We start from the raw sequence: 23,740 nt of genomic DNA on the forward strand, positions 1-23,740 counted from the left end.
GTACTGCAGCAAACACAAACCTGTACAAAGCAGGTGGAAATGGTATACTCTGAATCTCACATTTCCCTCAGCAGACAGACAGGATGGAAGGCACTGAGAAATCATGCTCCTTTCACCTCAGGAGCTGTGTGAAGTTTTTCAGTGAAATAATTTTGAGAGAGATCTGAGCACCCAGGATGTACCACAAGATCTCTCAGAATATGACTGTTGAAAATAAAAAGTAATTTTCGTCTGAGCAGAGCAGTGCTGGCAGATGATCCCTCTCTGACAAACCTGGCTAGAAGCTCTTCAGTGCAGCATCTGTGATGAATTCAGCTTGCATTTTAACTCCACAGTTCACTTTTATTTTAAATCAACTAGGCACCCACATACTGGATTTCACAAGTATATTTCTGTGTCTTTTAATCTCCAGGTGACTACCTGACCCATCACTTGTATTGCCTAAACATCTCATCCAGTTAATGCAGGCAGCATGTCCAAACATGCTGCCATTGGAAGCAACAGCTGCTCCCAACCAGCAAAGGGAAAAATAACCCTTCAGGGGATTTAGACATTACCCACTGAAGTTCATGTGGAGTCCATGTGAACACAGCAGGCAGCAGCACAGACTGGCTTCTCCCTGTCCACATGCACTGTCAGCTGGAGCTCTGCCTCGTGAGGGGTACCAGGGCACCTCCCAGCAGAGACTGAAATCACATGGCAACCACTGTGCATCACTTGCTGCTATTATCCTTACGTAACACCATCACCCTAAACAGCATACATTTTTTGTAGCGTAGTCTCCATCAAGAAACATGAAAGAAGTTGGAAAATACTGCTTCATTCCTCAGCACTCCCCTCAGCAGCTCAAAGAGGTGCTACAAAACAGGAAAGCACTGACAGGGTGCAGAGGAATGATCACTTGTCCCAGGTGAAGCAGCCTCTCATCCCAGAGAGGCCCCCAAGCAGGGCAAGACTATCCTCTGTACAGCCACTGTACTCCTGCAGAATCCCAAATGCCCTGCAATAAACTATGGATGCTCCCACTGCTATTACAGGGCTGAAATATTTGCCTTAGGGAAGCTGCCAGCCTCTGCCCAAGGCTAAGATAAAAATGTCCTTCTTGTAGACCTTGCAATAGCTCTCCAGTGATTTGATGCTGCAAGCCAGGCCATCAACTCAGTCCACTTACAATACTCGTGACTCGAAACAACAAAAAGGCCCTGGAAAAAAAGGATGTGAGAAGACAAACATAAATATATTTTTCCAGGTAAAAGCTATCAGGTGAAATGAGGCCTTTCTCCTCACAACATCTGTTTCTGGTGATTTTTCCATCATCACCAAACAGCAAAGCAACCTGAAGAGGAAAGGCACAGGGAGGCTTTGACTCAGAGACACTAAGAGCCAGCTATTATCCACCTCCCAGACCCTCAGACTCTGAGACTCGCTCCAGGGCACGAACCAAAGCAAGACAGGAGAGCTGCTTCCCCAAATCCTCCTGCTGGGGAATTTCAGCTACTCTGGCATCTGCTGGGAAAGCAGCACGGTGAGCTGAAGGCAATCCAGCAGAGTCCTGGAATGCACAGAGGACAACTTTTCCAGCCAGGTGACAGGCAGCCCTGCCAGGGGGGATGCAATACTGGTCCTGAGGGTCACCAGCACAGGGGATCTAATCGGTGAATTCAAGGCTGGAGGCAGCTGGGGCTGCAGTGATCACACACTGGTGGAGTTCATAGTCCTGAGGGATATGGCTCAGGCAAAGGGTAAAGTCAGAACCCTGAACTTTAGGAAAGTAAGGAAAGAAATTCTTATGATGAGGGTGGTACAACACCAGAGAAGGTTGCCCAGAGAGGCTGCACATGCCCCATTTCTGGAAACACTCAAAACCAGGCTGGACGGGGCTCTGAGCACCCTGATCTAGTTGAAAATGCTCATGGCAGGGAGGTTGGGCTAAGTGACTCTTAGAGGTCCCTTCTGACCCAAACCATCCTATGACTCTGTGACCTTTCATGCACAATGTTCACCTGAAGTCAAATCAACAACGAGTTTAAGAAACATTTAGGATAATACAACCTGATCTCACAGTAATAACCCATAATTGCAGGTATGCTCAGAGAAGCATACAGGCCCACACTGCTGCTTTGGCGAGGCAGTGTGACATGCTCTGAAAGCAGCTGAGCTGCCACCAATAACCCATCCTCTTCTGCAACCTGACCTTCCCCCTCTGACTCCATGACCCAGCACAGAATGAGGTCACAACATGCCACAGAAGCACACAAACAATGCCTAAGCCTGATTTGAATGTCACTCTCTGGTGGGTAGCACTAGCTAAATCCCACAGAAGCAACTGGAGAGATGCATACAAAAACTGTCCATCCATCCATCCATCCATCCATCCATCCAGGAGTCCAGCAGAAACTGAAAGCTGTCAAGAATAAGACTAGTGCTGTGACTGAGGGGATGAATGAATGCAAAAATGAAATACTACGAAATTTACATAAGAAATACTATGTAAAACGTACCAGCAATAAGATTATTCTGGCCACTGCATACCTTCAGAACAAGTGGAGATATCCAGGCTAAATGAGTTGTGCTCACACTTATAGCAGTTTATTCCATTTTTACTTGCTGCTTTGTCTCTCTTTTGCTCACATACACTTACAGTCATTTCACAAGAGACTGGAGAAAAAAAGCCCTGCAGTCCAAGCTACTTCCTTCATACACTGTGAGTAGGATGTTGAAAGGAAGCCCAATTTTTGAGCACTTTGCGGGAACCATGAATCACCTCTTCCAGAACTGGTAAAAATATCAGGAGCTAAAATGTTTTGAGAGAAGGATTCCAATGCAGAACTTCATCAGACTGTTTTCACTACATAGGTACTGTTTAGATCCCACTTCTACCTCTAATACTGAAATTTTTAAAGACTCAGACTTTCTGGGCTATATGCATAGGTCAAATCTGATTCTGCATTGCTCCTTATTGTATCTCCACATACTTACAGATTATTTCATAAGATCAATAAAAATATTGATTGTTTACATGGTTTCACTCATAAAAATTTTGGGTTTAGACTTGTTTTGTAAAGTACCATATTCATTTATGGCATCATATAAATAATACATCATCCAGGGACTGCAGCAGCACTGTCACTCACACTTCCTGCGAAACATCTGAGAGGAGCTTCATGGAATCAACAACCAAGCATAAAAAATAACTCTTATCTAACCCTGATCTGCAGTGCTTAAGTACAATTCTACACAGAACTCAGCAGCAGTGGTGGCACCACAACACCTCAGAGCTGGTTTGCACAGGCCGCGGTCCTTTGTGCCTGAAGGGAATGGTGTTTCTGATGGGCTGTCCTGCCTGGAACCAGCCCTGGCCCTCCTCCCCGGGCGGGTGCAGTACCTGCACTAGCAGGGCTCTCTGTGGTGCGGGGGTGCAGGGGCTGGAGCTGCTCCCGGATCCCATCCTGGCCTGCGGGGTGGCCTCGTGTCCCAGCGCCGCCGGCCACAGGCAGGGCTGGATGCTGCCACTCTTCTTTGCTCGGTCCTCGGCCTGGGAAGAACAAAAGCAGCAGCACATTGCACAGAGAGCCCCAGGTTTGTGGGCTGGACGCTGTCCCAGGGCAGCACAGAGCACACCACCTCTGATGGACCTTCCCACCAAGGAGGACAGCCCTGGCACAGCACAAACCACTGCTTCCTCTCCATTTGCAACCCTTCCTTCTCCATCAGGTTTCCAAGCTGCAGCAAGGAGAAGTGCCTGGGTTTCCATCTGCTGTATTCTAGGCCAGTCCTTTGGCTGCAGGCTGGGATTTTAGCTGGGAGGAATCATCTGTTTATACTTACTTATCTTTGACAACATGAAGCCTGTTTTGCTGTGCATTAATTACCCCCTTCCACAGCATCGACATTACTGCATGTTGCTTTCTGCCTTAAAACACTTTCAACACTCTGTCTTTTGGTATATTACTTGTACTGTGAGAAAGACTGAGGAACATGATATCGAAGGAATAAATTTCCTGAGGGCATTGCTCATCACAAAAGTCTTTATCCTGTAGTTTTGACCCCGCTACGCTTTTCAGTTCTGTTCAACATGACTAATTCCCATCCTCTAACATAAATCTTTAGCATATCCTCTGATTCAGCAGCCTGGAAACAGCTCTACACAGTAAACTAGAGATTAATGCCATAAAAACACCCTATTATCTTTGTCAGGGTGGGCATTGTTAACAGCACTCTCACTATGTCTGGATGTGTTACCTGTATCAGAAAGGTAAGCATATTCTTAGCACAGCCTAGAAACTGCTGAGGACATGGAAAATGATTCCACTTTGTCTCACTGTGGAAAAATAAGAAGACCAAAACCTAAAAAAAACCACCCTTACTAAAACAAGAAACCACAGCCAAACACCATGAAATTCTAGCTCCAGTGAACACGCTCTCGAGGCCACATTTTCATTACCTGCCATTTGTAATAATGAAAGGCAAATTTTACTATAAGCAAGGGAGAAAATGTAAAAGCCAGAGATGATAATTCACCCCCCAGCTCTGTGCCCAAGGGGAGCTGGCATGAAAGGCATTATGGTCCAGATGTAAACTCATGCAGGTGACACTTTGGGCTTGCAGAACTGATGCCAACCCCATCCAGGCACTGAGCTAGTCTGGAGTCTGCCTCCCAGCTCCTTCACTCTGGTGCTGGTGGGATCAGATACAGCACAGAGTGAGCTCACATCTGTGAGCTCACCCCAACCCCAAGAGAGGGTTCTGCACCCCTAAATGTTAAACCTGAGGCTTTGGAGGTGTTTAGGATTTTTTGTGTGTTTTTAATGTCTCAATGAAACAATAATTCTCAAGAGCTTCTGTGTATTGATGATTGGTCCTAGAAATGGGAGCCCTAAAAAGTACAAACAAACTCACTCTTGAGTAGGTTACCACTGTTACCATGCAGGTCTCTCTCAACCGAGGAACTAACATCCCTCTGGCTAATGAACTGGAAAAGATCAGTATCAACAGGAGTAAAATCACTGACTTATCCCTGTTAAAAACAGTTACAACTTTAAAGCATTTTTAGATAGTTGCAAATAGTTACGACTGCTGACAAAGAAGTCTCAACCAAAAAAGGCAACCCTGTACCACCAATTATCAATTTAGTGGAAGGATCTGTGAGTTCCAAGAAGTTCTGAGATTAAGTAAATAATATAGCACAATATCCTTAAAATTAGAATATTTTTTTGTAGCCATAATGACAAAAAGCCTCATGCTGTGAATCTAAAAAGCAACTAATCTGCAACTAATTATACTGTATTTCACCACTAAATTAAAAGTTAACAGTGATTGCACACTAAATTCTGTAACATACTTCCTTTTGCTATCAAGGAGTCATTTACAAAACACATGCCAAAAACAGAGATGAGTATCTAAGACAGTATTTTATTTGTTTTTTGTCTTCTAACTACAGTAAAGTAGAAAATAAATTAATCATCAGAGTTGCATTTTCACCCATTAAAAGCCTAGAAAAGGCAAAGCTTTTCTATTGACTTTGATGTTGTGTATTTAGAAAAAGCAGCTTACTTCTCTGTCCACACTCAATTTGCTCCTCAGCTGGAATAAGACCCAGCCCTCCATCATCACACAAATACTGATTTCAAGAGCAGTTCATTCAAATTTCAGTAACGATTTGCTTAATCAGACAGTACAATAAAGCCTTTAGAACCAGGGCATTTGTGGTTTTGACGGTTAGGTTGTACTTCAAACAGAATTACTCCCGTTTTCACAAACTGCTCCTCTAACAAGAAGCTTATTATCTTTTGTTTTCCTAACTTCATGTTGCTGCTTAACTGTTTGCAGACTCTACTCAGTTACTGAAATTCATCACTTCACCAATCCTAGCAGTTACATTTAACTATTTATCAATACAGGACATTTCAGCTCAGGGAATAGTTGCAGCACACACACAAACACAAGAAGATGACAAAGATGACAGCAGCAAGGTGTTAAGAAGCTGTACTGCATTTCTCCTATTTACATGTGCATGAGCTCTCCTCATGCCTCTCTTTGGGCATTTTGGGAAGATACTTTGCCATGACTGCAGAGAACATCACATCCACTCTTCTACTGAGGAGGCACCTGTGAGCTGCTCAGATTTTTGACCCAGACCTTAGTGACACAACAAATCACACAACAGCTGCAGAACTGGGTTAACAGTTGGGATTATATAAAAAAGCATTCTAGGAATGAGGAGATGTCATGGATATGGATCCAGAGCTTTTCATGACATGGTGACAGTGACCAGAATGAGTTGGTGGGTAGAAATATTGACAGAGTTAGCAAAGGAGGAAAATGGATTGCAGTACAAGCTGAATATATGTGGCTATCACTGATCCATCAAACCTTACCCTGGGACATAAATAACAAGAAAAGGCATCACAGCCTGCTTACTGGGGGCACAGAGATCTGTGCTCAGGAGGCAGGATGCTGTTCTGTGCCTGGGTCAATTCTGTGAACCCTAACAACAGGCAAAGACCTCTATTAAACCTCAGGTGGTATTACCTTATTTCATGCCTCTTTGAAAGACAAGGGAATGACACCTACTGACCAGAAGAACCTCATTTCTCCACTCACCAATCAAACCCTTCTCTCAACTCAAACAGAAGTGACAGAACAATTCTTTTCCCTTATCCTCTGAATATTAATGAAAACTGAAGACTGTAGCATAAGTGTGTAGAAAGACAGGTCAAGCTCCAGATGTAGGTTTAAAGATCTCTGCTCTGCTTCAGCATTCCTACAGCATCATCAACTACAAAGCACCAAAATGCTGCCCTGGCCAAGACAGTACCTCTTTGCTTGTGCTGCTTGATGGAGGATGCACTCCTGCATTTGAACTCTTGGAAAGCTCCTTCTTCTGCTTGTGGTCATGCTGGAGAGACAGCAGCTGTGTCTGATCTTTGGGGAGAGTTCTGTGCATCTTCCTGTTGTGTGGCACATCTTCCATCTTCTGAAAGCAGAGAGTGATGAACCTCAGAGACAATGATGCCTTGGAGGACAACCAAGTTGTCTGCTGGAAATAGTGGCTTTTCAAAGAACAGAGTGACCACAATTCCAGCAGGGCTGACAGAAGAGTCAGAACCCCGAGCGACAGGAAGAACAGAGTGGCACCAAACACTGTCTGGCTTTTTAGACAGCAGGTCAGAAAATCGTATTTGTTCTTTTTACTTCTACTAAAACCAGAGGTCTTTAATCAAACACTGCATGCTTCTGTTTCATTACAAATCAATTTGCAGCTGAAACACTAGAAAACCATTGTGGTCAAGGTGACAGACTTGATAATGACAGTTCAGCAGTAAAATTAATCTCTGCTCCACCGTTTTTGTGAAAAGGAAATGGTCTTGGTTACAACATGAATGAAAAATGGGGACTGGAGATTTAAGCTTAGGTTTAGCTGAGGCTGGAAGCTTTCAGGGTAAAGGAATTTCAATCAGAGCAATTCAGCACAGAGGAACAGCAGGGACAAAAGTGGGAGAGGCAGTGTCCCTGCTGTAGACAAGGAAGGTGACTCAGTAACATCTAAGTTATCTCAAAGGCCGGCTAAATCTGAGAACCAGAGGCATTAAATGAAGTGAAGTCCCTCCTTGGTCCATGACTCAGAAGATGGGAACACCCTAAGGGAACTGAGAAAGGCATCAGATACAGAACAGGGAGCTGCAAACTGCTGTCAGCAAACACCCTCTTCATACCTGCTTCTTTTCTAATTTCCTCTGTCCATCTACTATGAAGTATTCATCTTCCACAGCCCTTTTGTCTTCTTTAGCCCTTTCCTCTTTCCTCTGACTGACTTTCATCTCTGGCCACCTCTGCTCACACTCCTGCTGCCTTCGTAGCTCCTGCTCTCGCCTCTGGTGCTGGAAGAAAGCCAGGGAACAACATTGCTTATTTTACTTTACTTTAGTACCCACCAGTTACTTATCCTAGTGCTCATAAATCACAAGGTCCATTTCCTGCACTGCAGTTTCTAAAGCAGGGACACCCGACACACCACAGAGCAAAAGTGGGCAGGGACAAGCTGCCACCACAGTGACTGCCAAACCTGAAGTGAAACCTCTGCCCTTTTGGCAGCCCAGGGCAGATCTGTTATTTATGAGGCATGTGAGATCTCCCTGACAGCTGGCAACTAATCTAGTGACAAATGTCTTCCCAACATTTCAAGAAGTAAGGGGCTTTTTCTTTTTCCAGAGCATTCTCATTTTGCTGGAGCAGCACTATGCTTCACAGATGTCAGCTCTGAAATGTTCACACAATGCTTGAGTTTTGTCAGATACTCAAGAGAAGAGATACATTGGTGAATTTTGTGTTGTGCCACTGCAAAAGAGACATTGAGGGGCTGGGGTCCAGAGAGAAGCAACAGAGCTATGGAGGAGTCTGGAGTACAGGTTTGATGAGGAGCAGCTGAGGGAGCTGGGGGTGTTTGGCCTGGAGGAAAGGAGGCTCAGGGGACCTTACTGCTCTGCACAACTCCCTGACAGGAGGCTGTAGCCAGGTGGGGGTCAGGCTCTTCTCCCAGGTAACAACCAAGTGGTGCCATGGGAGGTATAGATTGGATAGTAGGAAAAATTTGTTTACTGGAAGGCTGGTCAAGCATTGGAACAGACTGCCCAAGGAAGACATGGAATCACTTCTCCTGCAAGTGTTAAAGAAAGTATGTGGATGTGGCACTTAGGACTAAAATATAGTGGTGGACATGTCAGGGTTGGGTTAGTGGTTGGACTGGATCCTAGAGGTCTTTTCCAAACTTAATGGTTCTGTGATTTTATGATTTAGCTCTGCTTCTAAGACAGCGTCAGGCAGCTGAAAAGGCAACCAGCTGTCTTTTAATATCTTAAACAAAAGCAGGACCAAGACTCTGGACCAGACCAACAGACTGCAAACTGGGAAACATGTATGAGGAAGAAATGGGGACCTCTCACCTCATCTGCCAGGGCTACCACCACCAAACCTACTCAAGCAAAATGCCCTTCCTCTTCTGCTCACAGAGTTCAGGGCAGGTTATCAGCAGGGAAAGGACAGAGCCCATCTAAAACCACTGTCTTCAAAAGTTGACACAGGTCTCCCAAGGTGCAAGACTACGATCCAGGTTGAGCTGACAATTTAACACAGCCCTTTTGCCTTGCAAAGCCTACTCCCTACAGGAACATTTTTCATTTGTGATGAGACATGGAATAACAACACAAGCCAGCCCCCTACATCCTCCAGCCTCCTCCTCTGCTCCTTCTGCTGCTCGATGCGCTTCTGCCGCTCTGCCAGCAGCTGCTTCTTGTACTTCTCCTGGTCCTTCAGCTGCTGCTGCTGCCGATGAGGGTCTGAACGGTTTTTGTTCTCCTGCTGCAGCCTCAGAAATTCACGGCGGAGAGTTGACTCCCCTGGGAGATTAACTATGGAGCTGAAACAAAGAGGAGGTTTCTACATGGCAAAACATAGCATTAAAGAGAGAAAACAAGGTGCTTTGGGAATGTTTGTTGCCCTGTGTTAGCAAATCATGATCTGTCTCTAGCAGTTGACTCTTCAGCCACACTTCATGTGCTACAAACCAGCCTGAAGCTGATTATTGGGTCCTTCATTTGACAGCTTCCCCCCTACTGCAAGGAAACTAAAGCAGCAGCTTATTAGAGACATTTTATACTCTGCAGTTATGTTTGACAGCTATGAAACAGTTAAAGCTACCAAAGGGCACCCAGGAGATTAGGGATTCAGAGCAAGTTAAGAAAGCTGTTCTGGCTGAGGAGAGCTGCCTTCAATGAGAACAGCTTGGGCAGTCAATTTTTCTATTTCAGTAATAAAATTAACCTTGGTTCTCCTTCGTCTTCATTCAGCTCATCATCTTCCTCCTCACTTCCACTGTAATCATAGTCTGTTTCTTCTAAAAAAGAGAATAAACAAACACCAGAGGAGGATGCTGTTATTTAAGACATGATCTTGAACTTTATTTCTGAGCATTCATCCTGAACTACAGGCTAAGGAGGAACTGGAATTTCAAAGCCACATGTTGTAGTGGGAGGCTGAGAGGAGCCAAAATATCCATGTACATCATTCAAAATCTAGTTCAGATAACGATTCAGGGCAGCCCCTTTACACACACACACCTTTTCCCGTGACTGACTGTATTGGTTTTGCAAAACTAACCTACTTCCATAATCTGAAACAAATTAGGCTAAACCCACAGAGAAACCCAACCCCCACAGCACCACCAGCAGAGGGGTTCTTCAAAAACACATTTAGATAGGACATAAAAGCTTGCACTGCCCTGCTCTGCTGCTCTGTACCTGTCATGGCCATGCTGAAGCCACCAGTAAATCCAGGTTTCCTTTTGTATCAAAGGGAATAATAAAGTAAGCAAAAAAAGAAAACAAAAACTAATACTAGTTTTAGCACAATGTTTTAAAAGCTGACCCATAGTTTTAAAGTCTTCTTCAAGACTGACATGAAGGCAGTTTTTACAGGATAATTTCAAACTGGTCCTACCCCATTGTTGGCTCCATTACATGCTAAACCGTGACTTCATTTTTTTTGAAGTTACTATTTTGAAGTGTGTAGTCTGGCAATTCCACACTATTGTCCTTTTCAGAGGAGTTTTGATTAAAAATAGCATTTTCAGGACAAAATATAACTATTTATGAAGAAGTGACATCTTTGGGCTCCTCCACCCCTCTCAAGGGCATTTGTGAGAAATTCCAACTCATTATCTTTCCATTTCAGTGTGCTTTGAGATTCATACCTGAAAGAGGTAGCAGAATTTACAACTATTACTGGAGTCAGTAATTCTACTTTGCAACAGCAATTTCATTTTAGGTGCAAATATTCCTGTTGTCAAATCAGAGGATTTATAAGACACCTTCCAACACCATAGTGCTTTCCAAGTTTGCTCTCACTGTCCCTGATCCTCACAGTGCTTCTGGCAGTATAAAACATGCAGAAGAGGAAAAGGGGAGAGAGGGCAGGGTCGTTGGTCAATAGGCCACGTGTCTCTGTCCCTTTTGCACAGCCCTTAGTTTGCCATGCACAGGCATTTTCACAAGTATCACCCCAATTCATGCACTGCTTCTTCCAGCTTTTGCTCTGAAGGGTAAGGCTGGTATTTGGAACAAATTTTCTTCATAAACACTGTGAAGAAAGTGATTCATTATAACATCTGTATTTTACTGGAGCTTGGAGGACTTCTCCAGGTCTCTTTTGTGCACTCCACTGCAAAACACTTAAAGAGTCCTGCTGCCCCTAAAGAACTCACAAGACAAAATTATATGGAGATCCAACAGGTAAATCAATTGGATCTGGGACAGAAATATGAACTGAGAGACCAGGGAACACTTGTGGAGCACTGCTCAAGAAAGCAGAAACCCAGACTTAACTTGGAGTGCTTGCCTGCACTAGCATCAGGGCTGTTCTCAATAACTCAAGGTTCCAAGGACTTTAGCACTAAAACACCATTAAAGACCCAGGCTTCAACAAAGAAATCTTCAAAATGGCCCCACTATCGAGGACAACAATTTCTCAATTTTCCTGGTTCTAGTATTTCAGCTGCATCTGCCTTGTGCTCTGCTGTCACTATCTGAAGAGGACATGCTCTCTGAAGTGTCCTTTATTTTGGTTTTGCCATGTTACCCTTTTCTCCTTTCTTCTTCCTTGTCCTGTCCAGGTGGTCCTTCAGCATGATGCGCACTTGCCGCTCGTTCTGCATGTCGCGGATGAAGGAATGCTTCAGCAGGGTCTCCGTGGATGGACGATGCAAATAATGCTTTACAAGGCAGCTTTCAACAAAATTTAGGAACTTCTTTGACCTAAAAAAGACACAACAGTGGAGAAAGCCCAATAATCCTTTTCAGTTCGTGGACCAAGCACTACCCCTGAGTGGTGGAAAGTGCTAACTTTGCAGTGTTTCCTTCTACAAAGGAACTGAGAGAGACAACTGGAGTTCTGCCACCAGTGAGAGTCCTGTGACCAGCACAGTGCTGAAGGTGAAGTCCACCTCACCACCCTCTCAGAGGAGTTGTTACCTTGAATTTACATCCTCATCAACAAAACCACGATCTGGCCAACACAAGCCTTTCAAAAATGCCCTTGACCTTTTGATAAGGTGAGGATTTTCTTTATACACTTCATTTAAAACAAAAAGTAATTCCCTGTAGGGCAGGTGACTGCCATTAGCCCCACAATGTCCAAGCAATCTTCTGATAAAGCCCTGACCCCAAGTAGCACATCTAAGCCTTCCTTGCTTACCCTGCAATTTTGGCCTCAGACACCGAAATGAAACAACTGCCATAGTTTAGGCAGAGTTCAAAAAGAACTCCCAGAGGTCAACTATATCTGACCTCTGGCTCAATCCAGCTCTTAGAAACAGCTTAGGAATCACCTCCTAGATAACTACATGATTTAACAAAATCATTGTTTCTGGACAAGAGAGCTAAAAGCCCTCCTAAGCCCACTGCAGCAAAAATACAGGTTTTTTACACATCTCTTTACCATTTTCTGGATTTCAACTTTGGGGGCGGGTTCCTTGGGATGAGGAAGAGTGCTCTCATGGGATGCATGTCACACAGGGCTGCAAAGGAAAACACAAATTATGGAAGGACGCATGTACCCCCTGTGACCTCACTTCCCACCTCCAAATACCTCCACTTCCAACATCACAGCATCCACCCCAGAACCCCACCAGGAGCCGACCAAATTCACACTACAACCAAGAAATCAAGTCTCTGAGTACACAGAACTTTCCAGCTAAAAGAGATTCAAAAGAAAGGCTGCAAGGCAAGAAAAAGTACAACTTTCTTCATATTTTCTATATATATAGCTTTGGAAGGACATAAAAAAGCTCATCTTTCCCACACAGAAATGCATGTTTGCACACAAACAGAAGTTAAAGCTCAGATTGAAATATTTATCTAGTTATTATGTCTGGCTTCTGGTTTCAGATAAATGATAAGCTCCATTTTAACCAAACTCTTTGCCACATTTTTCATGGCACATGAGAAAACCCAGGATGAAGAAAAGCTGATACAAAGCACAGAGCTCACAACGTGCACCGGGGCACAGAGCAGAATGACGGAGTACACATTTCATCCACCCTGTGCTCTGGGAATGGGAGCACCATTATCAGGCAGTTTGCCACAGATTCCACCCCGGTATTCAGAAGCTACCTTCTCTCCAGCCCACTGTACTTCTCTTCAGGGCTACTGCTGTGGAAAGTTGAAGCTGTGAGGAGCTCAGAAGAAAGCAAATAGCATCCCCAAGCACTTTGTATGGAATTTTGAGTGTACTCTATCTGACAGGGAGAAATGTTGAGGGTAAAAGGTCTTTCTTTACCAAACAGAGCTACTGAATGGCAGCAGATAGGAACTACATGGAGGCTGACTTCTTATAATATTTAGGTGTTCAGCAATGATGCTCTTAACAGAAATGGACTTAAAGCATCACAGAAACAGTAGAAGTGGGAAGCTCTGGTAAAGCTTTCCCTATCTTCTATTAATTTCTCTGTCTCCACCTGCCATTCTCAGATTTGGTTCTGGCTTTGACTTTTTCCTTGGTATGTTCAATAGTACATGATACAGTGGAAATGAGGGGCAGAAGTCTGGTTTCTAGCTCTGGGTCCCAGACACTGTTGTACTACAGTAAACAAAGCACAAGGCAACAGAACATAATCCACAGCATTTCCCTGTAAAAACTAGGGAAAACATCAAATATATGAGGAACTGGCATGCAAAATTACAAAGTCTGTCCCAAAGAAGACTCCCTATGGACTCATGTCTCAGGACTAAGCTTCAGTCAGTCTAAAGCACAGGGTCTGAAAGTGCTCCTGGACTCCATCTGGCTCCTGCTAGAAACCAAGTCTGATGGGAGAACAGCCAAGTGGGTTGTTTAAAAACAGCCTACGTGCTCTCAGGCTCAGGCCACAGTTTGATGGATTTCATCTCCCATTCTCTCAGCAGTGACTGGATACCCCACACATCCCATCTGCTCTGCAGGAGCTGGGCAAAGCCACCAGCCCTCCATGCCAACAAAAATGCACGAGGACTTTGCACCCTGAGAGATCCCTGCGTGACCTGCAAGAGAATCTCTGGGGGAGCGAGGGGGCAGCAGGCTGTGAGCCTGTGGCAATCTGCTGTCAGGCTGAGAGTGTGGTCACGGATCAAAGCCATTACATGTGAGTAAATGCTGTATTAGCCTCAAAATCTGTGAGAAACAAGTCAGTTTCAGAGTATAAATATAACCTTTAAGCCTACCTTCTTCCACTGCCATAATTTTTTTTAATGACCTAAACCCAAAGGCACTCCTGCCAGTATTTTCTGCTAACATATCAATCACTTCTGCTTAGTTGTATCCACAGGCAGAAATCAACAAACTAATGCTAACAAGAGCTTTAAGAAAAGACATTTTGTTTTCCCAGGAAATAAAGGCAAGGAACCAAAATACAGACAGAAAGAGTCTAAAAGGAAGAAGAAAGCAAGAGTCCAAATGAGAAAAAAGTCATAGAGTGTTAATAAAGATACAGATAGAACCAGAATTCTGTGCATCAATGCATTAGCCAAGCATGAGTTATTTTAACACAGAACACCCCCACCTTTATACCAAATCACTTACGAGGAGCTCCTTCAGCCATTTCAATAGCAGTGATTCCCAGAGACCACAGGTCACTCTGCAGGAAAAGGAACAATGCACATTGCAGCTTGCAGCATCCACGCTTGGTTGTTTTGCTTGTTTGTTTTCATCTTGGGTTTGGTTTTTTTTTTTTTTTTTAACAGTCTCCCTAGATCTCTCCTGGATCATGCTGTTTTACTTGGAGTGACAAATATTCTGCTCCCTTCCCACTCCCTACTGAGCTTTTAGGAAATGTGCTAATAGCCAGAAGCTTCCCATTCCCCATGCAACTCTGAATAGCTGATCCATCATTTAAGCAGCCAGCCCCAAAATGTAGACCTTCTGCATTCAAAAAACAAGAGCCAGACAGAATATAGCAGGCACTGTTTAAATATATGTCCTAAATCTGTTTTCATGAGGCAGCAAAACACAGCAATGCCTCACCCTTCTCCTTTTGGCCAAAAATAATTCTTGGTTTAATGCTTATTTCAGAGCAGTCATTATTGAGTTTCTACACTGCTGGAACAGGAATTATAATCAGGCCTTGGGGTCTGATTTTTTTTCTGTACAAAGTCTCTAGTCACACGTTTTTGGGCACATGAGAGAAGAGTACATCATGCAGTCAGATTTATGCCACAATGAATGTCCAGCTCAGTTAACAGAGTGGAGTTCTCTTTATCAGCTGATCTGGATGCCAAGGGCCAGGTTTTGATCGTGGAAGGTAAATTGCAGCCACCATCAATGGCTGTAAAAACTTCACAGGTTTCCACTTGATTAATCATGTGCATTATTTCACTATTCTTTGTATCTAAATGTAGCCAAATGAGAGGCACATGGCCAAACCACCTTGAAAAGCTTCTCTAAAACTCACCTTTCAAAAAAACAGAGTGACAGAAAACCTTCAAAGATTAGAGGGAATAAGCCTTTACATGAATAGCAGCTCGTGCCCAGCCCAGCCCAGCACTCTAAATCTCCCGTTATCAACAGAGCCCTCTCAGACCAGCTGCTCTGAACTCTTCACACAGGCTGAAAGCCAGTTCACATCAAAGCTCATGGAGGGATTCAACAACAAAACTGGTGGGGATTTCATAGATCCACAGTCCTGACTTGTAATTAAGTAAATGACTGAAAAGTAAGAGTCTTCAAGGGGTAGTACTGCAGGTTTTGAGGACAGTGAGAGAAACATCCAGGCTACAAGGAATTTTGGTTTGGAGTTCCAAGCAGAGAGGCAGACAGGTGTAAGGGAGGATGACAGCAGTGTTTGTAAAGCTCACTGTGTACACAAACACATTTGGATATATTTGTGGATATATTTGTACTAGTTTTGTCTTGTTTGTTTGTTTTTTCTGGTTTTTTTGAAGAGCGAGAAGCTCCAGAGCAGCTTCCTGCTACTTAGCCCATCCTATCAGGTCTAAGTCTCTGTGGGAAAGACCAGCTCTGAGCCACCTTTCTGAGTCACAGCACTGTTTGCAAAAGTGCTTCCAAAACCCTCTGCTGATCAGTTTTAAACTACCATCTGCAGTATCTACTTGGAAGCACACAAACTAGGATTATTACTGAAGGCAAAGAAAGCTCAAGAATTAGGGGTGCGCATTCTTTATGATTATATTTTCTGGTAAGTACACATTCAGAGGAGGAAATAACTGGGGACAGGGAATGAAGACAAGACATTAACTTCTAGAGGTTTCAGTAGAAGATTGGTATGATATGGAAAAAAAAATTCTGAAGTCATGACTGAAACACACACAGCATGACCTCAATGGGCCAGTGCAGCACAGGTCTCAGCAAGGGAGAACCACAGCCTCTGAATCACCAGGAAATGGAAGCAGTAACACGTTCTTCTCAGAAATATTTCAGAAGCCACAGTTGGAAGGAGAGGTGCAAAGTGGCAATGGAGAGAGCACCTGAACTAAAAGAGTGGCTGCAGTGTCACCCAGAAGATTCCTGCCAGGAACCATCCCTGGAAATCATGCTGCATGGTAAAGCCCACAAATTGAAATACTGAAAATTCTGTGCCTCAGCACCCCTGACACTGACCAGAAATCATTCCAGGATGGGAAACCACTTGCAGTCACATGCTCATGAATGAGCAAAGGGATACTAATTACTGCCAATTAACTCAGTATTCACAGCTAAGTACAGAGCAAAACAGCTCTACCACAGTGGGCAAGAATTTTCCATATAATTATTACACTACTTCAAGTATTCCTTTGGAACTCCTCTCTTCCTTTCTTTTCTATCCAGACCTGCAAACTTCTTACTACTTTTTTTATTGCAGAGAAGTTCATGAAAGTGTATTTCACGTACTAAAAATTCATAAAAAATACAGTGAAACTTCACTCTTAAAAAAGAGCCTCCACCCACATATTACAAATACTTCTGTTTGTACAGTTCTAGTATTATTGTGGTTTAAGAGGCAGGAAGCCTGAACTTTTCAAATGAGCACGATTTCAGCAATAACCCACATGTTTTCTTACCTTATGGAGTGTTTACTTACTCTGTAATCATATGTAGAGTCTGGGTTCTCCTCACAAGCAATGACCTCAGGTGCCATCCAATACGGGGTGCCAATAAATGTGTTTCTTCTCCCAATTGTCCTGTCCAGCTGAGCACTTACACCAAAATCCACTGAAAAGCCAAGAAGAGGTAAAGAAATTAGCAAAAAGTTGTATTCACATGGCACAGCGTGTGCTTGGTCACTTTTATACTGTTTAGAACATCAAACCTTTGGCCTACAACAGATATGAAATCTGAGCTCCTCCTGCACGTCTTGTCCAATGGCTGAGATTTAACTGCCTCTTTTTCCCTTCTTTTTGACAGAAGAATTAAATAAATCTGCTTGGTGGGTTACAGCAAGAGGAACTGTTCTACAAGACATTATGGAATAATTTAGACTTAATTTAAATGCTACACTGAGTAGGACTCAAGGTCTTCAGCTAGACTGAAAGAAAAATAGTATCTACACACAAGACAAATTTGGATGTGTCTAATATAGCTACTTGTGAAAGCTGGAAAGAACCACTAAATCACTTCATTCTGAGGTGTATGGACTAAATCCTTCCCTGTGTTCATACACTTTCTCAGAACAAACTGGAGAATCTACAACTTCACTCTCATCTTAGATCATTACAATGAGTGAGTCGTGTGGTTCTCTTTGAGCTGGAAAGGGTGGCACTTTCATAAGGACTGTACAGCAAAATGGTTTTGTTCACATATGAAAAGGGTCCATACAACCAATAATTATGTGATTTTATTTCTCTTTGAACAAAACCCCAAAATACAGTAACTGTATCCACTGGGACAGCACTGGAGTGGTATTCACAGAGGAGACAAAGGAAGGGGAGAGAGAAGGACTGAAAGGAGACAGCCTCGTGGTTACCCTCAAGGAGTAGATTTTCTCATTGATGTTGTCTCATTGCAGATTATCTGCAAGCCAAAATTATTTGTAGTGCTATAATTCACATGCCTGCTTAGCAAACCTTCTCCAAGAAAAAGGTGGAACTGACCTTTGGGATCATTCTGTGCTTCTGATGGCAAGTGCACACTCTCACACTGAGGTGGAACAGGCTTGAACTGAGAACCTCTTGGCTTTCTAGCTTCTTTGCCTTAAGACACATGAGCTAAATCTCTCTGGAAACAACTTTTTTTCTTCTTTTTAAAAATCACTATACTCAGTAAATCTGTTTCATTTTTACCCAGAGTTAGAAAGGTTTAACTGTTTTGTCAACCATGTGTAGAATGGTGTAAGTAGTAACTATACAAGACCACAAAAACACACAACACTCCCATCTTACCTGTTTTAAGAGGGAACAGTTGACAATTAGTACACGTGATTTAGAGACTACAAGAAAAATCCTGCCTTCATTTAATTTGACAGCAAAACTCCCCTTGACTTCAGTGAAGCCAGGTTTTTGCCACAAGATTAAACCACAATGAAATTTAAAGTACCTATTTTTACTTGCTCCAACCAAACATACTACCCCCACATCCACAAGCCATGTTTATTATTTGTTGTTTTCCAACTCTACAGGAAATTGTTTTAGTTAAAGAAAGAGGGATTGTAAAGATCATCACAAGTAAGAAGTGCTCCCCTTAAGATTTCTCCTTTAAAACACTTCCCTGTGATGTCTTTCCAAAACATGAAAGACTTCTCAAGAGAGATACGTACTTGAGTTTAGTTTCAGAAAGTCAGAAGTTGTCAACACTGACATGTCACAGTAATACAAGGAAATGAGCAAACCCTTCAATTTTTTTGAGAGATGCCTGTTACTCAGTGAGTAACACATGAGTAATTCCACCTATTGTCAGATTTATGCAAATCTCTAAGACCACTTCCTTTAGAAAAATGGATTAGCAAAATTTGCTCCCCCAACTTTTTTACTTTGGAAGTCTTTTGCCTGCCAGGATTCTCTGTGAAGGCCTGATGGTGCTGTGACTTCCTGGGCTGGTTCTGTGTGTGACTGCCTACATTGCCCTCAGGCTGGGGGACACCCTTGCAGAACACTTGACATTTTCAACTCTTTCTACATTACACACACCTTGAAAGCACAAGCATTAACCACACTTGGCACACATGCTGCACTTAGGTTACTGAAAGTTCCTTCCGAGTCAAGATGGAAATCTTAAATTTTAACCAACAGGTTTCTAGCACTCATTTAAGGAGACTTACCCAATTTTACCTCTGCATTTTCTGTGAGAAGAACATTCTGTCCTTTAATATCTCGATGGATGACATGGTGAGCATGAAGATGTGCCAAGCCCTAAAAGAAAACCAGATTTGCCTTTTTCTTTCTTCCTAACATTACCCTGAGTACAGCACTGTTGCCTTTTTACAGATTTGCCCTTTTCAGTCTTTATTAATAAGTAAATCCTTTAGGTGTTACTAGCAACATTTTCAGGGAGGAGAGAGGACAGCAACCATAAGTTTGATTCTCTTCTTCACCACATGCCTGACAGTGGTGGAGCATCTTGACTCAAGTGTGAAGAGAACGAGGTAGGAGTATTTTAAACTTCTGTCTCAGAATCAAGGGATGCTTCTTACATTCTGTGCCAAAAGCAAACAAAAGGGAAAAAGAGCAAAGCAGAATGCTCTGTATGAGGCCCAGAGACAGCAGCTGGCTGGTTGCAGTGGCCTAAATTTTGCATTCAACAAAATGAGAAATTCAGTGGTAAATGGAGTAGAGAAAGTTAAAAATACCATGTCAGACCTCTTTTGGAATGCAGCAAATATTGTTTTCAGTCAGCTAATATTTGCCGTCTCCTCCTGCATTTCAAAATTGCCCGTGGTTGAACTATCATAGACATAAAAGAACACACTGAAATAATCCATTATAGTAATCCAGGGATGCTTCACTCACAGCATTTAGCCTCTCTAATATTAATGGCCTCAAACAGAGCTTCCACCAGCTTGTAAATTTTCCAGAAGGAAGCACTGTCAATCCATGTGCAACTGGGCCATTTTATCTTGAAACAAGCATGATTAAATCCAATCCCTTGTTTTACCAACATGCTGTCACAGTTTTCAGTTGCGTGATCATAAACCAAATGTTTTAACATCAATTGCTTCAACAGAGACATTACAGCCACACCAATGAGGAACAACCTGACCACACCATTAAGGTTTTATTCTTTTGCAGAACTCCCCACACTTTCCAGATATAATGATTATAATCCTCAGGCTAGTGCCAAATCCCTGTAAGAAGGCAAATATTCTCTGCTGAGCACATTTCTCAACCCCTATGCCCCAGAAACTAAGTTTTACCCTTATTCAAGCATTACTTCAGCATGCCATCTAAATTCCAATTCCCAGAACATGCATTTATCTTACCATTATTTAGAAAAGATGTAAAACTCTATTATAGGGAAGACAGATCAGTAACTCTGTAATGGGTTTTGAATTCAGAATGACTGGCTCCAACATCATATTTTTTTTCCAGGCTAGTTCACTAGATTACACTTGGGAATTGTTTTATCCTCTGTACTTTCCAGGAAAAGAAAAAAAAAAAAAAAAGCAGTCTTCAGCCCGAATAGAATGAAATATAGCCCCAAGATTTTTCTTGGGAAATACTGTCCCAGCAGGGCCACCTCTAAGATTTTGGAATGCTGCTCAGTCAATATTGCCTCTAATAGTGTGGGAAAGAGACCCCTGAGTGTGTGCAGGTAAAGGAATTATGGACAGAAAGATCTTACAAGCATGAACAGCTGAAGCACCGAGCTGAAGATCTTCTGATGTGGAGGGCAGACATACTGAAAACAGAACATTTATTTCCTTTTCTAGATGTCCAGTGTCTGGAATTTCAGAAGATGGCTATTTGCCATAGGAAAGAGGAATTTTCTGTTCTTCATACAGAAAATGGGATTAGCTACAACAATACAGGATGCCAAGCAGCCATCATGCCAGCTCCCAGGGCTCCTCTGAACTCAAGGACCACAGCCCACAAGCCCCATGGATCACAACCTTTAAACAATAATGCTCATTAGTGACCTATTTTAGCAACCAAAGGCTTGGAAAGGCCTTTTTGTTGCAAATGAGCAGCGAAGCTCTGCTGGCAGGACTCACCCTGAGAACCTCTCTGCAGATGTAAGCAATCCAGTCTTCCTTGAAACAGTTCCCTTTTGTCTTCTTTACCAAGTCGGTGACAGAGCCTGCACCGCAGTACTCCATCACCAGCTGCAGGAGACAAACACACACAGGGCACCTTTACACAGCTCTGCCAGGGCCAGCAGAGAGAACACCTGCAGACACCCACTTCCAGCACAGCCCAGGCATGGCAAACTGCATGCGGCCTTCTGGGAAAAGTGACTTAAAATCTCATTTCCCGAATCACACACACTGCTAAATAAATAAAAAACCTCACTAGTGCTCCTCTCCTTTTGCAGGTTTTAGGTAGTTGTTGTTTTTTTTTTTTTTTTAGTATATACAAAATTGGAAAAGCAAGAGTTAACAGCACTGAAAAACATGGGAATTTTTTAAAAATTTGAAATTTCTCATTTTGCTGCAGAGTTTCAAAAATCTTGCAGCCAAAAAACTGGAGGATTCATTATTCTTTTCTTTATTGCCAATTCCTCTGCTTCCTTTTTTTTTTCATTTTCCATCTGAAAAAAGGAGAGGAAAGCAACAAGAATGAGAGAAGGTGAAAAGGACAAGCTCTTCCACTTCAGTAAAAAAAATTAGAGAAGAATTTAACTTGGAAAAAAAAAGGTTCAAGAAACAAATCAGAATGACAGCAGCAGTCACAAGAATCATAACATACTTTATGTCCATCCTCAAAGGAAATCATAGGGATGGAAGATGTCTAGGGAGGAGTAATTTCTCCCTTTTATAAGTTATTCTTTGGAACAATGACTTCAGAGCTTGACTGAGACAGGGTCCAAGCCAAACATGCTGGAACTCTAAAGGAGAAGCTGTAAATCTGATGAGCAGAAATGACACTAAACACTTACCCAGAGCTGATCATCTTGGCCTGCAGGACTTTTCTTTACAAAAGCCCCATAATATGTAGCAATATTCCGGTGATGGGAGTACTTCTTTAGCATGTTTATCTCCAGCTTGATTTCCTCCTCTTCATTCTGTAACAAAAAAAAGAGAGCAGGAGGCTCCTTAGGGGAGCCCCAGGGCTGCAAAGCAACCTCTGTCTTTGGACACCATGAGCAACCTGGTCTGATCCCATGGCTGACCCTGCTTTGAGCAGGAGGTTGGGAACAAAGTTACCCTGGGATTATGAGACTGCAGCTGATAGATGGCTCTTAAATTTGACAGCTGAATCACCCTGATCTATGGGTCTAAACCAATGAATTGCTAGGGTTTGACCTAAAGAATCAAAAATGTCCCCACTCAGGCATAAAAACTGCACATTGTCTCTTCAGGGAGCTTAGACAGGACCTATTACTCCCCCATTTATGGCTTCTGCATGCAGTAATTTAGTCTCGGAGAAACTAACCAGATTCAAACAAAAATAAAATTGTTCCTAACACTCCATTACTTAAATACTTGGAAAAGCACTGAGTGCACACATCAGACAATTTGTCTTCCCAGTCCTGTGGAGGGTCCTGCTGGGAGGAAACCAAAGCCAAGGAGGAGGTGACTTGCCACAAATCAAACTCCAGCGTAAGCCTGGGTTATCATCTGCTCCTTCCTTACAGCTGTGAGGCTGCCCTATCTGCACCATGGGCTTTCTCCCCCTGCTAAGACCAAGCCATCTATAAAGCCCCTGGCATGCTGGGAGCTAGCACACCCCAAACATCATCTTCCAGGCACCAATTGCCTGTTTTCCCTTGTCTTTGTTTCAGTCTCGCCAGGGCAGACGTTCTCTTCTGCCCATACAGCATTGTGCACAATAAGACAACTAGTGGAAGCACAAGTTTTAATAATTATGTTAGAAGGAAATGCCCATTTTTTAGGGAGAACTGCCTGATTTGGAAAGGCCCCCTCAGAGCTGGTTGGTTGTGGTGCACAACACCCAGTGAAACGCCTAGGCTTTGCCACTTCACTCACTTTAACAGGAAATGAGTGGTGCTCTAAGGTATCCTCGTATCAGTTAAAAGGAGTAGGACAAACTTGAAAACTAATTTACCTTGTTGCAAAACATCCCACTCAGCAGTTACTAGCTGAAAGGGAAAAAAAAAAAAAAGAAAAAAAGAAGAGGAGGCAGCGAGAACAACTCAGCCCCAAAGGACATTTTTCTATTTTCCAGTAGTTTTGCCATTGAAGCATTCCTTTAACCACCATAATGGACTGCTTACAAAGCCAGACACATTGACCTTTTTACCTGGAGCAACACATTTAAGCTTGACAGGCTAAAGTCAAATTCCCTCAAGAATATGCATATGATGTGTCTTATTAAACTTGACCACATAAAAATCATTCCCAACAGAAGGGACCAGTAAGTCTTTCCCAGCAACATCAACACACAGGAGACACATTACCAGACCAAAGGCTAACTGTACTAAGCCTTCAGAGACGTAAAATAACTCTAGTAGAAGCTAAAGGAGCTATTTCAGGTTTCCTAATAATCTTTGTTGAACACAGGCTCTCAAGCTGCACACATTATGCTAAGTAGTTAATTTATCTTTTGTTTGCAGTTAGGGAGAAAGGAGGACCCTTAATCCTTGGCTTGATACAGCCCTGGACGTTGTATGA

The 23,740-nt window shown here is 43.0% G+C and overlaps 1 protein-coding gene across 6 annotated transcripts in view; it reads right to left on the reverse strand.

Moving 5' to 3' along the window:
* The window catches only part of NRK (Nik related kinase), a 100,916-nt gene that overhangs the window by 34,557 nt on the left and 42,619 nt on the right, over nucleotides 1-23,740 (reverse strand). For 2 of the 6 annotated variants that reach the window (XM_068204759.1, XM_068204761.1), the window contains exons 4-15: nucleotides 22,045-22,170; nucleotides 21,161-21,271; nucleotides 19,271-19,361; nucleotides 17,099-17,229; nucleotides 14,605-14,659; nucleotides 12,490-12,568; nucleotides 11,632-11,807; nucleotides 9,820-9,892; nucleotides 9,220-9,415; nucleotides 7,716-7,880; nucleotides 6,818-6,976; nucleotides 3,386-3,535 (exon numbers count right to left, since the gene is read on the reverse strand). In XM_068204759.1, coding sequence (XP_068060860.1) covers nucleotides 3,386-3,535; nucleotides 6,818-6,976; nucleotides 7,716-7,880; nucleotides 9,220-9,415; nucleotides 9,820-9,892; nucleotides 11,632-11,807; nucleotides 12,490-12,568; nucleotides 14,605-14,659; nucleotides 17,099-17,229; nucleotides 19,271-19,361; nucleotides 21,161-21,271; nucleotides 22,045-22,170 — 1,512 coding nt within the window. Of the gene's footprint in view, nucleotides 1-3,385; nucleotides 3,536-6,817; nucleotides 7,040-7,715; nucleotides 7,881-9,219; nucleotides 9,416-9,819; nucleotides 9,893-11,631; nucleotides 11,808-12,489; nucleotides 12,569-14,604; nucleotides 14,660-17,098; nucleotides 17,230-19,270; nucleotides 19,362-21,160; nucleotides 21,272-22,044; nucleotides 22,171-23,740 lie in introns of all 6 variants that reach the window. The other 4 variants (XM_068204758.1, XM_068204763.1, XM_068204760.1 and 1 more) reach the window with 3 other exon arrangements.

The sequence above is a fragment of the Anomalospiza imberbis genome, chromosome 14, assembly GCF_031753505.1.
Source record: "Anomalospiza imberbis isolate Cuckoo-Finch-1a 21T00152 chromosome 14, ASM3175350v1, whole genome shotgun sequence".
NCBI classification, from domain to species: domain Eukaryota; kingdom Metazoa; phylum Chordata; class Aves; order Passeriformes; family Viduidae; genus Anomalospiza; species Anomalospiza imberbis.